Genomic DNA, 17164 nt, shown 5'->3' with positions numbered 1-17164 from the left:
TTTTTGGTTAAATCCATGTACGATGCACTGGTTCATAACGAGGTTCCATCTGATAATAGCAAATTGTGGAAGCTTAAGATTCCTCTAAGAGTGAAGATTTTTTTTTGGTTTCTCAACAAAGGTGTTATCTTAACTAGGGATAATTTAGCTCGACGAAGCTGGCAAGGCAGCATAAAATGTGTTTTTTGCAATCATAATGAATCCATTAAATACCTATTTTTTGATTGCAAATTCGCTAGATCGGTATGGGCAATGGTCCAAATTGCTTCGAATCTATACCCTCCACGCAGCGTACGGAACATGTTCGGGAATTGGCTGAGGGGAATAGATAAACAATTTTCTAAGCACATTTTTGCGGGGGCGGTTGCCTTATGTTGGGCGTTGTGGCTAACCAGGAATAATATTGTTTTTAATCATAAAAGTGTTTCATCTCCTATGCAGGTAATTCATATATGCTCGCGATGGCTCTGTATGTGGTCTATCCTGCAGAGGCCGGAGGACAGAGACTTTTTTATGATGGCTTCTACCCGATTGGAGTGCTCGGTCAGGGACATTTTCTACCCCCATGGATGGCGGTGTGACCTTCGGATAGGCCCGGCATCACCTTAGGCCTCTTTTATCTTTTTTCGCTACAGCTGGCGTTCCGTCTTTTTGTTTTATTTTTTGGGATCTGGTACTTTGGTTGTATGCATCTAGATATGCAGAGGCCGGGTTATCTTTGATGCGGTTGTATCAACTCGATAGTTCAATTCAATGAAAAGCCCTTTATCAAAAAAAAAGAATTATAACATTGGGCACAAACAGATGTAAGATGAACAAATTTCCCGGGAAGTAAACAGAAGTAAGACCATGTCACTAAAACAGATGCTACTAGTCAATTTCACTCCCGGGGACATACACAAGTCAGGATCGCACACATATGCATCCAATATCCCTATGTACATACCAAGCATGACATAACCTTGCAACCTGTCCATTGGGAACCAGCCGCCGGCAGCACGTACCCCCGCTTCAGCTACGCCCGAGATGCCCCACGCGACGTGGCTCCAAAGACCAGACGTACAGGACATGTATGGGGTGTGGGGAAGACGGCAACGGCGAAGACCACACACGGCTGTCGAGGATCTCTAGCCGGTCATGGCTAGATGCAGAGGAGCTCACTCGACATCCTGCGCCCAGGCAGGCTTCGACACGGGATGGACGGAGTAAGAGAAATAAACAAATCGGTAGTCAACAGAGAGGCACGCAGATCCAAAACGGATGTACTAGTAATCAAATCACATGCAGTCCATCCATGCAATCCAACGAAAACACGCCCGACCATGCAGTGCACGCATGCACTCCAATGGAAACACGCCGCTTCGGTGCAGGCTCAGCCAATACCAAACTCTGAAGCAAATCCAACATTCGCTAGATCCACACAAAAGTACACCCGGCCAGCTCCCCCAGTAATTAGCGTGGCAGCCTTTGATTGGCCTGCCTTTCACTGATAGAAAAAAAGTCAAAAAAATAAGGTAAATCAAACCTGGTCAGATTTAGTATATTTAGAACTAGCCTTTCCCCACGCGGCGGCACGCCGCGACGGTAGATACGGTGTGGTTATATACGTTGCGTTTATTCTTTGTGACACTTCCCCGTCCAATATGCGACGGTCAATACGGTGCGGTTATATACATTGCATTTATTCTTTAAGGCAAGTGTCAACCAATACGCACGTCATAGATCCCGGTAAGAATCACCATGGAACCAGAAGGAGCACATAGTTTGGAGGACGACATCTATATATGATCCCGGTAAGAATCGATACGGTGTGGTTATATACATTGCGTCTCTTCCTTGAATTTCCACTTTGACAGATGTAAGCATGTATTAACACGCTTAACATATGAGATCTTCAGCATATATATCCTCTTGATTCTTGAAGAATACCTTCCGTATGGCATCTGGCATGTCACTACTAAATTTATCAAAAAGTTCTATTCTTACAAAGGGGCCCAAACTCGTAACTACTACTGAACTGCTAGATCCTAACTTTCTGATGAGTGCTCTAAATAATATTGATGGATGCAGAACACAATTGATATTTTTCTATATTTGCAAAGGTAGTCCACCGCTTCATTTTCATGTTCCTTCATAATATCTGTGAAACATGGGAACTTAACTCGAAGACTCAAAGTTTGCAGAATATAGTATTTTAAGAGTAGCAGAGCTTCGTAGCCTATCAAAAGGTATTACAGCTGCATAGTTAAATCTGAGAAGTGACAAATTATTTGTGGTTTACACATCTTTTTTCTGCATGTAATCAAGATACAAATTTATACAAATAACATGATGCTAACCATGCCATTAACTACATCCTGATAACATACATGGTAACTATCAGAACATAATACACTTACTGCTTTTAATGGAGAAAAACACCATGTCGTTGTGGCCGCCATCACTCTAGCTGGTTCTTAGTGGCCGGCAAAAGAGAGAACACTTGATTTAACTATAGGGCAAACAAAAGCACATGTGGAACCATCTGATGCCGTGGCTGTAGTTCGATCTTGGCCAAGTAAACAGAGGTAGTAGCAGCAACTTTGACAACACGGCGCGATGGACATGGCCTGCCAAGCCCTGGTGGCTTCATTTGCAAAAAACAGTGGCTGTTGTTCTATACCTCGAGGTAGGCGGTTTTGCAGTAACAGAGGCGCACAACCATCACCATGGCTGCAGAGGAGCTTCAAGTGGAAGAGGCGGCAGGACAGGATGCCGAGAAGGGCAATTCGATCTTCTGCATTTTGGCTGACGAAAATGAAGAACATGGCGTCTGGTGCTAATTGATTGCAAATCAATTGTTCAGAGTTAGCATATTATAGCACAGCTAAGCAGCATAGTTTGAGTTTATAGTTGTCCTATAGTTGGAATGAAAAGGGCCAGCATTTCACTGGATAGAATTGTTAATGATTTTTCCATAGAAAGTACTAACAAAACTCTAAAGGAAGCCCCAGATTGAAGAGATTTTAGAATGTATTTACAGCACAAGATCTCATTAGCATTTCATATAGACTGGGATTTATTTTAGAAATATATGATTATATATAATAGAAAAACGCCTTAATCATCTAGTTCATTCTTATTCAGACTTGCGTGCAGCCTATATATAGGTGTAGTGAAAACATAAGTACTGGCAGTAGAAATAGAAATTCATTGTCCAACTTGGAAGAAGTTGTGAAAACTGAAATAGCCTTCCTTAGTGTTCGAACTGAAGAACTTTTCAGAATATAAATTTGAAGATGAATGGTAATTATCCCCCGTCAGAATCTTAACTTGAACATTACAAAACATATGGGTAACATTATTTGTAACTTCTGTAGTCTGAAACAAATGACAAAGTTAATTATCAAGGGTGCGATTGTTCTATACCCAGTGGTGCTTCCCACGTTTACTAAAACATATGTTAACAAAAATGTATGTTAATGGCAGACTTCATGCCAATGAAAATGGAAGTAGATAATTGGTGTATAGAGTGCATTCCATGTCGGGTGATTTCACACCCGACCTAACCAGATTCGGTCTTGCTATTCTAAGAAAGGACCATTCTTATTATATTAAAGAAGAGATCATCCAATGAACGCAGATTCACCAACCCCATAGAGATTTTTGATTAAAAAAAATACGACGTTGCCTATCAATAAAACAAACTGAAAGTAAAAAAGTATGCATGGATCAGACAGTCCCACAACATGATATATTTGAGTGAGCATGAACCTCAATACAAATAGAAAAGAAAGAACATGAACAGTAAAATCATATCTCCGCTCAATTTTTTTATTCCAATGGATAGCAAGTAAATCTGCTTATTTATGCAATTATGTTTCTCTAAAAATTAATGGATCAGAAAATTTAAGCAAGTAAAACCTGAAAAGCCTTCTTTTCTTGTCCCATCTCGTTTAACTTCCGTCTCATAAGCACCTGAAAATGGTTTCATCTCCGCGTTCAGTAATTTAAATTTGAAAGGGTATAATTAAATGTCCAGATGGAACAAAGAGCAGAATAACAGAGCACAATTTTGACTATTAGAATCATATATGTCAGTTGTGGTTACCTTTGAACATGAAGTTACAATGGATGGAGGAATGAAGATTATTCAGAACATAGGTCTAGCCAGACAAGTTGTAAATTCGCATATGAACAATTACAATAGTACCATCCCGAAGTCCTTCATTTAGATCTTGCAGCTCCATATCCAGTTTTTCCTGAAGAATCAGTGTTCTCTTTCCTTTTCTTCAACTTCACCTGAAGAATCAGAGAAAGTGTCAAGAATACATGGTATTGATTCAAGTAAATTCACAATTCGAGTGTTCCTACTTCACAATCTGAACCTAGATCGTCTATAAGCAATTAAGCATGACCTTAACAGTGCAGGTTGATGATGCAGTCCATTTATGCAGGAGTGGAGAACTTCTGACGTGTTACATCAGCTTCAATATAAAGGTAGTAAGCCCACATTCTGCTCGGGGAAAAAAAATCCAAGATCCCAACGGTTGCTGCAACAACAAAAATTTGTCATCGATATGGTGTGCATCATGTTAAACCGAGTCACCAAATAAAAAGAATTAACTCTACCAAATCGACCTAAAATTTTCCTACATAACCAATTTCAGGCTAACACGCAGCAAATGGAAAACAGTTAAGAGTGTACATTTTAGGATAACATACCTCTCCTGCTTCCCACTCCAGCAGCATAGTCCTCCTCAGTACCAACCATATGCAAATGCCCCAATCTTCCACCAACTCAGCAACTCCCATAAACCACCTTACCACCCAGCAAAACCAGGGCAAAATCGCCTCAAATGGTGCAGTTACAATTCAGTCAAGTGACCCAAACAATTAGCTCCTTGATTTCCAGTATCTCATAGCCTTCACAAACATCCATTGCTCGTACTCGTGTACACGCGGTAGACTTACTAACCAACAACTAATTAAAGCAATCGATCAACCGGCAATATCCCGTAATATGTTTCTGACTCAGTTAATTGAATTGTAGGAAAGAGAATGGAGAGGCAAGAAGTACTTAATGTTTTTGTTAAGGAACGAAGGAGGGGAAGAGGGCCTGCGAGGACCGGATAGCGGAGACCGGCTGGGGAGCCAGAGACCGACGGAGGCAGCGCTCTCGGCTCGAGCCCTTCCTTCAGCTAGCTAGAGAAGTGAAAGAAGAGGGAGGGAGCATCGGGTGGCGTTTCGAGGATCCCTCCATGGATGCCTGCTTCTGGTCGTTGGGCTCGTGAAGCCATGGACTTCGGCGAAGAACCTTGGACCCGTCCCAACCTCGTCCGCCAGGTAGGTCCTGGGGTGGCCACCCTCAGGGCGTCAGGGAAGATGGCGCATGGTGAGCCAGGCTGGAGCGTGCTCGCTATCGTGGGCGTCGGAGCCCCCGGCCGTCGCACGCGGGGTGCGGGCGGCGCACGTTGGGTCGGCCTAGGCATCGGCGGCGCGGAGAACCCAGCGGCGCCAAGATGGCCATAACGGTGAGGCCCGCTTGACATCGGCCGTGTCGTGGTTGGGCTGGACTTGCAAGATGGCGAGGGGATCTGGGCGGCCGGAGGGGATGAGGCGCTGGGCGGCGAGATGGACACGGCGGCTCGACGCAGCCCCTCCCATGTACGCCTCTGGAGGCAGATCGATGGAGCCGTCCCTCTGTGGTCGTGCCCTGTCCTTATGCATAGGCGAAGTTGGGTCTCTTTCTTATATAGGGATCTGTTGGGAGGTGGTGTGGAGGCGGTGCGGCGGAGGCGGTGGGGATAAGCGGCGGGCGGCGGCCTGCTGGAGCCTTCTCGAGAGAGGAAGAGGCGTCTCGAGCCAGCCAACATACAATTATAAAAGGAGTGAATTGCACGTACTCGCTGGTTTGGTCCAGAACGGTCTTGGAGCTTGCGCGTTGCCTCGTTACGATCCTGCTACTTGCGAAACTGGTCCATCGACGGTCCTGCGGCAGACCCACGTACGTACACGACTACATGTCCTGCCACATCAGCACAGGCCGACGCGGGCCGATTCAGTTTCTCCTAACCCGAGCGAGAAAAGAGGAAATCCCCCAATTCGATCCCCAAAATTAGATAGAAATCGCTAACCCTAGAACCACGGCCGCCGCCGCCGCCGGCGGCGGCGGCGGCCTCCGGTAGCTCTGTTCCCGGCCCCGGCAAGAGTAGGAGTCCTTCGGGCCGAGGCAGTGTTGTCCCAGCCTGCACCGGCCCCTTCCTTCTTATGCGGGCGGAGGCGAAGCTGTCCCAGCCGTCACCCGCCCCGGCTAGCGCATGAGCGCCGCTTCCTGTGCGGGCGGAGGCAAAGCTAGCCCAACAGTGGCTCGCGCCTGCGATTCCATCGTCCACCGTCAGCGTGCACGGGTGGGTTTCCCGCAGCAGGTGTGGCGCCGCGGAGAGCCACCATGTCTTCGGCCGGAGCCGAGCCGCGCCCGCAATGAAGGCCTCCCTGACGGTGCGTGTGAGCCGGACTTCGCATGGGCGTGCTGAAGGAGCTTCACGGCAAGCTGATTGACATCAAGCTGCCCTCTGACAGGTGGGAATTGCAGGTCAATGCATTGCTGCGTGACTCGTGTATCGATCGGAAGGTGCTCAAGGTGGTGGTGCCTCTGCCAAAGGTTGGAATGCTGGCAAGGAGGACGGTCACCGCCTGCTCCGGCGTCACCGACGAGAACGCGGGAGTTGTTGGAGGCGTGTCAAGTCTGGACAGTACTGAAGTTTAGTACTTTGGCTTGTGTAATGGCATTGGGATGTTTGTTACCATCCTGTTTGAAATGTTGTTAGTTAAGTTAGATGATCTGGGGTGTGTGTAATCTTTTGGTAATTTCATAGTTGTGATCTGTGCTTGTTCTTACATGAGCTTTGTAATTTGAACAAAAATTCTAATGTGATATACTGTGTTGTGAGCTGGGCTATATTAGAGCTTTGCCATTTGGTCAGGTGCCATTTGGTCATGTATGCTGTGTATTTTCTCCTGGAATTGGTACTGTGATGTGCCATTTGGTCATGTCAAGTGCAGGATAAAGTACATGGATTATATATATATGTATGTATGAACAGTACAAGCATTATATGGTCATGTGCTGTTACATATGGTCATTCTCTGCATTTTTTACATAATTTAGACATGAGCCTGGACAATGTTCATAGAACCTGGGCAATGTATGAGCATGAACAGTACATGTATATGCACAGTGCAGGCATTATATGGTTATGTGCTGTACCATTTGGTGTTGCACTGCATTTTCTACATGATTTAGATATATGAAGATGCAATGTTAATAAAAACTGGGCAATGTATGAACATATCACAGGGAATATGCAAATCTGAGGACAGAAAATATCATAGGAAATTTGAAAATCTCAGGAAACGAAATGTCATAGTTTTCCAAATATCCTCCAAAATAAGATGATCATTACATCCTGGGCACCATGATCATGAACATAAGATGATCATGTGGAAAAATAAACATGGTTTCAACTACATAATAGTCCAGAAGAAACTGAATTTGGCACATCACATGAACTAGACTACTACTTGAAATAATCAAACATTCTAACTTTTCTTGGCATCTTAAATTGAGTGTTTTGCTGGCTTGGAAGACTTCTTTTGTTGGAAGTGCCTTGTTGACCATTTGCTTGGTCCATTTCCTTCTCTTTTTGCAGCCATGCCCTATACCTCTCCTCATCAGCTCTTAACCTCATTGCTGCCATATCATCTAGCTTTTTTTTCTCCTCAAAGGCTTTCCTTGTTGTAGATGATTGAGGCCTATTAACCTCCTCTTCCATTACTGGAGTAGTTTGAACCCTATTAACCTCTGTCTCGCATGTTTTTTCTTTTGCTTGCATCTGCTCCTCACAGGCCTTTTGCTTTGCTTTCTCCTCTTGCTGCTGATATCCTTTCCATCTCTGCTGCCTTTCTTGCTCCTCTTGTTGCATGAACAGGAAATTCATTTCCTCCCTTTCATATGCTTGCTCTGCCTCTCTCTTCTTCTCTTCTTGAATTCTTTTTTTTCTTCCGACCTCTTTTGCTTTGCCTCTAGTGCTTCTCTCTTTTTGGCTTGCATAGCTAACCTTTTTGCCTCGGCAAGTGCAAATTTGTCCTCTTGAGCTTTCCTTTTTTTTCTTCAGCAGCTCTTTTTCTTGCCTCGGCTGCTAACTTTTTCTCCTCCAGTATTGCTTTTTTCCTCTCTTCAGCACCTTGCCTCTTTTCTTCCATCTCTTTCTTTCTCCGCTGAGCTGCTATCATTAATTTGTTCTCTTCTTCTCTAAGCTTTGCCATTGCTGCATTAAATTTGGCTTGATCCGCAACCTCCCTTCTCTCAGCAGCTGCCTTCAATTTGGCCAAAGCTAAAACCTCTCTCTTCCTATGAACATTTCCATGGATTGTGGAAGTTGTCTCCTGCATAGGGGGCTGCATTTGGACATTTTCTTGAATAAAAGCATTTTCTGGTAAAGCAGTTGGCTGCACATTTTGTCTCTGGCGTGACTGCGTCTGCAATGTTAAATATTGGATTTGAGTTATGCATGTGGCATAGATAAATATTTCAGAAATGTCACTAAGAAAGCACATACAAACAAACCTCAACAATCAATGTAGAAATGACCTCTGCTTCATATGGAGTATGTTCTGGTTGACTCAAACCCATGGTGTGCATATTTTGCTCCTATATTAATAATGACACTTGCTATTAATTAAATACATTGGGAAATGACACACATAATTAATTAAATATATATATGGGAAATGATACATGCTATTAGAGATATTACCTGTGTTAGGACAGGATCCTCATTTTCTGAATCAGAGGAAACTGGTGGCTCGGCTCTAACTATCTTGCCCTTTTTCTTTGGTCTCAAACCAAGCTTGAAATCAGTGCATCCTCCAATATTGTGGCCTGCAGCACCACAATAGCTGCAATGGATAACAGCCCCTCCTCTACCCATTTTTCTCCCTGCCCTGCCTTCTTTCTCTTCTGGTTGTTGCCTCCTGTTTTTCTTTCTTCTTCCCTTCTTTTTCAGAATTGGTGGAGGAAGTATTTCTCTGCCATACATCCTCTGCCACTCAGCCACATCTCTGCATGGCATGATAATATGCTCATATGCTTTCAAATATGTCTCAATGGAGTAGCATGAGTGCACCATTTCTTCAGGAGGTATTTTTTCATGCCTACAAGTAGCCACTCCATGACAACATGGAATTCCAGTCAAATCCCATCTCCTGCAGCTGCAAGTCCTCGACTTGATGTCCACTTCAAAATCAGCACCTCTATCATTAACTTGGAATATCCCAAGTCCTGCTGGGTCAGCAGTGCATGTGTTAGCAGCTTCCACATGCCTCTCAAGTCTTTTCCTAATTTTTGGACATATCTTGCCATGCCACTTCCCTGCTTCTTCCTTCTTCGAATAAATTCTTGCCATTATCTGCCCCTTTATTGTCTGCACCATGCTTAGGAAGGGCATTTCTCTTGCTTCTAAGATGTACTTGTTGAACACCTCGCAATTATTGTTCAATAGCACATCACACTTAGGGAATTCATTTTGAGAAGCTCTAACCCATGTTTTCGGATCTAACTCATCCAACCAATCATGAGCTTCTTTATTTAAAATAAGCATCTGATCCATGTTGGCCCTAAATTGACCTTTTGTAGTACTTCTTGCACATCTCCACAGTTGGTTCTTCAAGATTTCACCTTTGAAGTTTTTTGTGAAATTCTGCCATAAATGCCTAACACAAAATCTATGCTCCGAGTCACTAAATAGTTCCTTAACAGCCCTAATTAATCCCTGGTTGAGATAAAGCAATGTAAGCATGCCGAATTAATTATGATAATAAAACTATGTAAGCATGTAGAATTGATTAGAACAATAAAATGCATGTGAGCATTAATAAAATACATGAGACATATGATCTTACTTTCTGCTTGTCTGACATAATGCTCCATCGCGAGGTGTTCGCAATGCCTAAGTCTTCTTTCAAAGCAGTCAAAAACCATCTCCAACTTTTGGTATTCTCAACTTCGACAACACCAAAAGCTATTGGAAAGATGCAATCATTGGGGTCCATTCCAATAGCTGTCAAGAGAATGCCTCCAAATTGGGTCTTCAAATGGGTTCCATCAAGAAAGAGAACTGGCCTACAAGATGATAAAAAACCCCTCTTGCATGCATCAAATGAGAAGTAACATTTCCTAAATTGACCATCATTGGCAAGCTCAACAAAGAAAGTGCTGCCTGGATTAGATCTCCTCAACTCATGCCCATAGTCCCACAACTTATTGTATTGTGCAATTTCATCTCCATATATTATGTTGTGTGCAATTTTCCTAGGTCTACCAAGTTTTCCCCTCTTGACTTTCATGTTCCATTCTTGTTGCACTAGTGACCCTAAACCCTTTAGTGTCATTTTCTCATCTGCTCTGATCTTCTCCACATACTTATGAGCTATATATCTGGCAGTAAAAGCTTTTACTTGCCACTTCTTGCAACAAGTGTGTTCATCTATGAATGTCTTGATCATAATTGATTGTGTCCTGTTGTCATATGATGCATACAAATACCAGGGACATCCATCATTGCATTTAGCTCCAAGTCTAGTTTTGTCATTCTTCGGAAATGTTATGTTCAACCTCTCTTTGCAGCTGTACTCTCTAATTGCTTTCCTCAACTGATCAATAGACGAGAACACTTGACCCAAATGGAACTTTGGCTCATTCATATCTGCCTCTGTAAAGTATTTGAAATTGAATTTCATGTCTTCTTCATCTGAATCTGGAAGGTCCAGTCTATCATCTTCAGAAATGTCATCTTCTACAACTTCTTTTCCTTTCCCTTTCCATTCCTTCTCCGCACCATTCTGCTTCCTGTGAATGAACAAATCTTCATCACCATCCTCTAGATCATAGTCACTATCTACTAATGATGGAGCATAATCGAAGTCAGACGATTCATCATCACTGCCCGCGTCATCTTCTTTCTCTGTTTTTCCTCTCACTCTGCATGTACTTGTCCCTTCTTTTGTACCCTCATCAACATGACTGTATGGCACATTGCTCTGCTCCAAAACACTCTCATGCTCCTGCTCTCTGTTGCACTTCGTAGGCCTGATAACATCATGCAATTGAGGGGTGGGGTTTGCAATAACAATATCCCATGTTTCTGTGGTAATGTTATCCCCATGCTCAAGATAAACATGAGAAACCTATGTCCCTCTCTAACCATTGCCCTGATGCAGGTTGTGTCGCTGTCCTTTGATAACAATCGAAGACCATCTTCATTGATTTGCATACCAGGCAGCAACAAGTACGTGTTAATACTTGCTTTCCTTTCATAACCCAATGTCTCAATTAACTCATCAAACATGGCCATACATGTCATGTCAGCCTCGCAATAATCATAACAAACCTTCCTTCCATTAACATAGGACCTATTGCCTCCTGTCCCCATGAAAAATCCACCATGAACGAACTCTGCAGTGAAGTGATCAGTTTCGTGTGCTGTCAAACAAAGGAAAAACAAATTTTTCAGTTTATCCGTTCAAAAACCCTACGGCTGCATCCAAACCCTAACCAAATCAGTACCAACTTGAACTAAATTGATGATCATGGAAAGGCTCCAAATCAATAAACAATATTTCACTACTAACAACAGCCAGAGGAGAGGTATGAGCCGGAAACGAACTCACCATATTTGGGTACAGGACCCTTGTCGTGCCGTCGGACGGGAACCATCGCCGCCGATGACGACTCACGGTGGCTATGTCCTCGCAGCCATCGCCGATCGCCTTCTACTCTCTCCCTCAATGCTCGCTATCGCGTTGCCGATCGCCACCGATCTCAATCAACCGCCGCCGCTGCTCGTTGTTGCCTCTGCCTACCTCGACGGGTGCAGGACTCGACTGAAAGCAAGGGCCCCCTTTGCAAAAACTGAATCGGCCCGCGTCGGCCTGTGCTGATGTGGCAGGACATGTAGTCGTGTACGTACGTGGGCCTGCCGCAGGACCGTCGATGGACCAGTTTCGCAAGTAGCAGGATCGTAACGAGGCAACGCGCAAGTTCCAGGACCGTTCTGGACCAAACCAGCGAGTACAGGGACTGTACGTGCAATTCACTCTTATAAAAGGGAGAAAAATCAGCTAGCCACCACGGGTTGCATGCATGTGAGGAGATGGAGGCCACCCCCGACAAAACGGACGGTTGACCGGGAAATGAAATTTGCAAGGAAATAGCAACGCGAACCCATGGGTGTACCCCTGCAAATCCCCCACTATTTAGCATGTCTTCACCCTATTGGTCCGGTTTTCATTGATTGAAAAAAGTCAAAAAACCCAGGTAAATTAAACCTGGCTAGGTTTAGTATATGTATAATTTGCTAGTTAAACAAACAAGACAAACCACAAAGAAATAAGGTGACGCTGGTAATCCAAAAGAAAGTTCTGTAACCTTAAGGAGCTAGTTAACTAATTTCCAGCAGACCTGAAGTTGTTGCTGAAGCGTCGATGGAATCGTGTAGGATCCAATGGGCCGATGCTATGCTACTACGACTCACCTACTCTCACCTAAATAACACAGGCACGCATATGATCTCGACGTCAATATATAACCACAGCACATGTACCTCGCAGCAAGTTTTCTTTTTTCATGCGTTACAACTTAAAATAAAAGTGCTGGTTTTTCTAAAGATAAAAGTACTAGCCAGACAGCTGAACAGATCTGTTAAACATGCTTACAGGTGTTAGTGTACACATCGACATTTGATGGTTAGGAGACAGTGGTATCCCCTGCTCGCCAGAGTTCAAGTCCCAGACTTGACATTGCTGCTCGCATTTTCTTGAATTTATTCCAGGCCTTCCAACGATGTGAGTTCAATGCGAGGAGATGTCCCCAACTTCTCAATCTCAAGATGATATGTCGGCTCAGTCTTTTGAAGATGCTGCGTGCGAGCATTTATAGAGATGAGTGTATATGTGTATGTATGAGATTCTGTGTCTGTGATGTGTTAAAAAATAGTGTACACATCGACGTTTCGGGATCCACTTGTGGCTTGTCGGCCATTATGGAAAAGATAGATTACCCAGTGTGAGGTTTTATCCGAAGAGAACTTCATTGTTTACACAATGCAATTACCTACTTATATGTCCTAGCAAATCGTCATATTGGTACCACATCCCAATGGCCGATATGTAAATCTAGAGTTGAGGACATAGCACATGTTTTGTTCAAATGTGATAGGGCATGTTCGGTTTGAGAGGTACTGGGGCTGAGGAGGTTAATTGAGAAGGCGCTAAAGGTTGATCAATCGGGCTCCGTGATCATCGAGTCCTTGGTATGTGACCTGGCAGTCCGAGGGGCATACATGGATCCGGTCCAATTTCAGAGATTGTGGCGGGTACCTGCTGGTACCTATGGTGGCAGAGGCGATGCATTGTCAGAGCAGAAGATGTCCTAACACTAGTACGTACGGGGCCAGCGATTCAGTCTTTGGTATTGAACTTCGTCTGGGCTGCAGGGATACCGGCAACACCCCTACGCCTAAATCAGTGGAGAAGGGCGATGTTGGGCCAGATTATTCTAAACGTTGATGCTTCTTTTTCCGAAGTTGAATTTACAGGGTCTTGCGGCGCTGATTCAGGATCATAGTGGGGCATTCTTGGCAGCGGCAAGAGCAAAATTAGTGCATGTTCCAATGTCGTTTCAGCGGAGGCCGCAACATTGTATGGAGGCTTGAAGCTGGTCAATCGGTTGGGATGATACTTTATGGTTGTAGCCCCTATTCTAGAAGACTATCATAGAGATTTAAGTGAGTTCGAGAAGGCTTGTGTCGAGTTTTGTAATAGGGAATCTTATGTAGTAGCGGATGTGCTAGCTAGCCGGGGTCGTCAAAACTAGCCTTTGATTTGGTTTGATCCGCCCATGGAGTTTATCGTTAATTTTCTTACAAACGATGTAGCTGTTATTTGAGTTTAATAAAGCTAGCCATGATGGCTTCTCTTTAAAGAATATTCTTCTAGCTTAGTTAACATGGGACTTAAATTTTTGTGATCCAATAATTTATGGGTCTGTTTAGGACACATCTAGATGTGACATAACTATGTCACATCTAAGCTGATGTCCATTCTATTTGTGGTTTATTTTTTTTGTCCTAATTTTTTTTTGTTTATTGTTGTTGCATTATATATTTGTGGGAGTTTAGATGTGACATCTTTAAAAAACCATCTAGATGTGAATTAGACAAATTGATAATTTATATTCTATGGCTAATTTTACCTCAGACCTAAAATAACATCTAGACACATTTTAGTGTTAGATACCGTGTCTAGACAAATTTGAGGCAACTAATTCTAGATGGAGGTAACAGTATTAACTATTATTTTTTGCATAGGAAGATTATTTTTTAAATAGGAAGAATTTTAGCTATCTGAAGATACACACAACAAAAACTATCAAACTTGTGATCACGAGAAAGAAGGTTGTTTGAAAGAATCCAGGAGCAACGGTTAGTTGGATGCCAGTCCAAAGTCCCTTCGGAGTCCATCCAAGCAGGCACTTAAACAAGTTGGATGTACCTGCCTGAGAGCCGTAATATTATCTCCTTTACAACCAAAAAAATACAAACCTGTTCAAATCAGAAAATTTATAATAACGACCAGATTATATACCTTGTTTCTGAATAGTGAAGCCACAGAAAATTAATCATGATAGAAGCAACATGTGTGCTTTTTACCCCCGTGGAAGTCCCTGTTGTCGATCATCACACACCAACTCCGGTAAACCAACCTAAGCCTAATGAGGGCTTTGAACGGCAGTAAGCGTAGCACCAATGACATGGCGGAGATGATGTCCTTGTGTGGCTGCCCAGGCGAGGCAACACTTTCCTCATATAGTGCAGCATGCCTCAAGACCATGCTATTGTTGGCCACCAAGCCTTTCCTATCAAGAAGGCCCTCTAGGTCGCAGGTCAGGGGGTTGTATGCATACAACTTGAAGCTTGGTTCTCCCGAAGTCTTGAAAAGTGGCCGTATAAAGAAGATCAGACGACCACCGTCGACGATAGCAAGCGGGTTGATGCGGTCACCGAAGCGTGTGAAGCTAGCGACGCTTGGTGGCAACGTGTCAACACCAATTCGACAGTGTAGATCCCATGTCATGCCGACATGGCACAAACATGTTGGTTCTGTTAAACATATAAGGTTCAGGTTCAGCGCATATAGTGCAACGTTGTAACGTGGTGGATCTCTTGGAGATATTCTGGTAGTTTGTTGGCCTAGATAACTAGCTTAACCGTGGCTAACTCTATCTCTCTCTTTCTTCTTTTCCAAGATGTATTCTATCTCCTGTATGCGCTACAGGGATCTGTGCCCCTGCCTATAAACACGAACCAGGTCCCCTCGTACCGAGGCAAGACGTTTATCGCATCTTTACATGATAACCAGAGCCTCCTTCTTCCACAACATCTAGCATCCATTAAACCCTAGCTCCAACCATGTCGTCTTCCGCCGTCGCTCCTGTATCCACCATCCATGGTCAGGTAACAGAGAAGCTCACCAGGACGAACTATGTCCTCTGGCGTGCTCAGATCACGCCCCAGCTCATCGGCGCTGGCCTGTTTGGCTACGTCGATGGATCCATCAAGGAACCGGAGAAGTTCCTCGTCACCAAGGATAAAGATGGAAGGAGAAAGCCGTCCCGAACCCTCTACACCAAGTCTGGGTAAAGGAAGATCAGCAGGTACTTGGCCATCTGTTGATCAATCTCTCTCGAGAAGTTCTTATCTAGGTGACTTCGATCCGCAAGGCGCATGAGCTCTGGACTGCTGTGGCGAGCATGTTCTCGTCCCGGTCCCGACCTCGCATCAACAACATCAGGATCGCCCTCTCCAACGCGCAGAAGGGCACGCAAACGGTAGGCGCCTACTACGCCCACATCCGCTCCCTCGCCGACGAACTGGCGGCCACTGGCAAGCCACTGGATGACGATGAAGTCATCTCCTACATCCTGGCAGGGCTGGATATGGAGTACCAGCCGCTGGTGTCGGCACTCGACGCCCGCAAAGAACCGGTCACGATCGATGATCTGTTCGCTCAAGTAAGCAACTTCGACCAGCGCATTGTTATGTTTCATGGTGCTGGCAACAACGCCGGGTTCAAGAGCTCCGCTAACGCCGCCGTTCGTGGTGGTCATGGTGGCTCACGCGGCTACCATGGCCCTCCGCGCAACAAGGGAAAGAACGGCGGCGGCGGCAGCGACAACTCCAACAACAACGCCTCTCGTGGGCGGCCCTCCTACACCAACAACAAGGGTCGTCACAACAACTCCAGGAGCCGCCCCGACGCTGTCAAGTGTCAAATCTGCGGCAAGATCGGTCACTTGGCAAGGGATTGCTGGTACCGGTTTGAGGAAGATGAAGGAGAATCCTCGCAAGATGAGAAGGTCGATGGTGCTGCAAAAGCCTCATACGGGGTTGATACAAACTGGTATGTTGATAGTGGCGCTACAAATCACATCACCGGTGAACTTGAAAAGGTGACTATGCGGGAGAAGTACCGCGGCCAAGACCAGATACATACAGCAAGTGGATCAGGTATGAGGATTAAACATGTTGGTCATTCAGTTTTCCAAACCCCTCACCGAAAGATTCATCTAAGAAAAATTCTTCATGTCCCTAGTGCATCTAAAAATCTACTCTCCGTTCATCGTATTGCCATTGACAATCATGTCTTTCTCGAGTTTCACCCCTTTTTCTTTTTGATCAAGGATCAGGCAACGAGAAAGGTGCTCTACCGAGGTAGATGTGTTCGCGGGCTTTACCCATTGATTCCGGAGTTTAGAAGAATAAATAAGCAAGCTTATGGTGTCACCAAAATCTCCTCGACAAGGTGGCATGATAGACTAGGGCATGCATCCTTTTCTTTAGTTGAACGATTGCTTAGGAAGAATAAGCTCCCATATGTTGGAGAGCGTGATGTTGAAACAATTTGTGATTCTTGTCAAAAGGCTAAAAGCCATCAATTACCTTATCCAATTTCCACGAGTATTTCTACCAAACCATTGCAACTTATCTTTTCTGATGTTTGGGGTCCTGCTCCAAGTTCTGTTGGTAGGCATACTTACTATGTTAGCTTCATTGATGACTATAGCAAG

At 44.4% G+C, this 17164-nt stretch overlaps 1 protein-coding gene, 1 long non-coding RNA gene and 1 pseudogene across 2 annotated transcripts; 1 reads left to right on the top strand and 2 right to left on the bottom strand.

The window, feature by feature from the left end:
• Positions 1 to 1776: 1776 nt before the first annotated feature.
• LOC123154561 (uncharacterized) lies at positions 1777 to 5813 on the bottom strand. Its single transcript, XR_006476905.1, has 4 exons — positions 4705 to 5813; positions 4398 to 4532; positions 4091 to 4281; positions 1777 to 3957 (listed from the first exon to the last, which is right to left on the bottom strand). It is a non-coding gene; the product is annotated as an uncharacterized lncRNA (long non-coding RNA).
• A 1623-nt stretch (positions 5814 to 7436) lies between these two features.
• LOC123154560 (uncharacterized) lies at positions 7437 to 11927 on the bottom strand. Its single transcript, XM_044573259.1, has 5 exons — positions 11710 to 11927; positions 9943 to 11521; positions 8799 to 9812; positions 8609 to 8692; positions 7437 to 8520 (listed from the first exon to the last, which is right to left on the bottom strand). The coding sequence occupies exons 2-5, from the start codon at positions 10777 to 10779 to the stop codon at positions 8095 to 8097; spliced, it is 2361 nt and encodes a 786-aa protein (XP_044429194.1). The 5' UTR covers positions 10780 to 11521; positions 11710 to 11927; the 3' UTR covers positions 7437 to 8094.
• Positions 11928 to 15985: 4058 nt separating this feature from the next.
• Positions 15986 to 16124, top strand: LOC123155194 (uncharacterized; annotated as a pseudogene).
• The last annotated feature ends 1040 nt before the right edge of the window (positions 16125 to 17164 follow it).

This window comes from Triticum aestivum, chromosome 7A, assembly GCF_018294505.1.
Source record: "Triticum aestivum cultivar Chinese Spring chromosome 7A, IWGSC CS RefSeq v2.1, whole genome shotgun sequence".
Lineage (NCBI taxonomy): Eukaryota > Viridiplantae > Streptophyta > Magnoliopsida > Poales > Poaceae > Triticum > Triticum aestivum.
The sequence above is the reverse complement of the archived record's forward strand: the minus strand, read 5'-3'. Positions and strand labels throughout refer to the sequence as shown.

Excerpts from the sequence above, each read along its gene's own strand:
- LOC123154560 (XM_044573259.1), bottom strand. The coding sequence starts at position 10,779 with ATGAAATTCAATTTCAAATACTTTACAGAGGCAGATATGAATGAGCCA. Across the intron at positions 9,813-9,942 it reads TTATGTCAGACAAGCAGAAA|GGATTAATTAGGGCTGTTAA; the intron begins GTAAGATCATAT and ends TATCTCAACCAG. Across the intron at positions 8,693-8,798 it reads AGGATCCTGTCCTAACACAG|GAGCAAAATATGCACACCAT; the intron begins GTAATATCTCTA and ends TTATTAATATAG.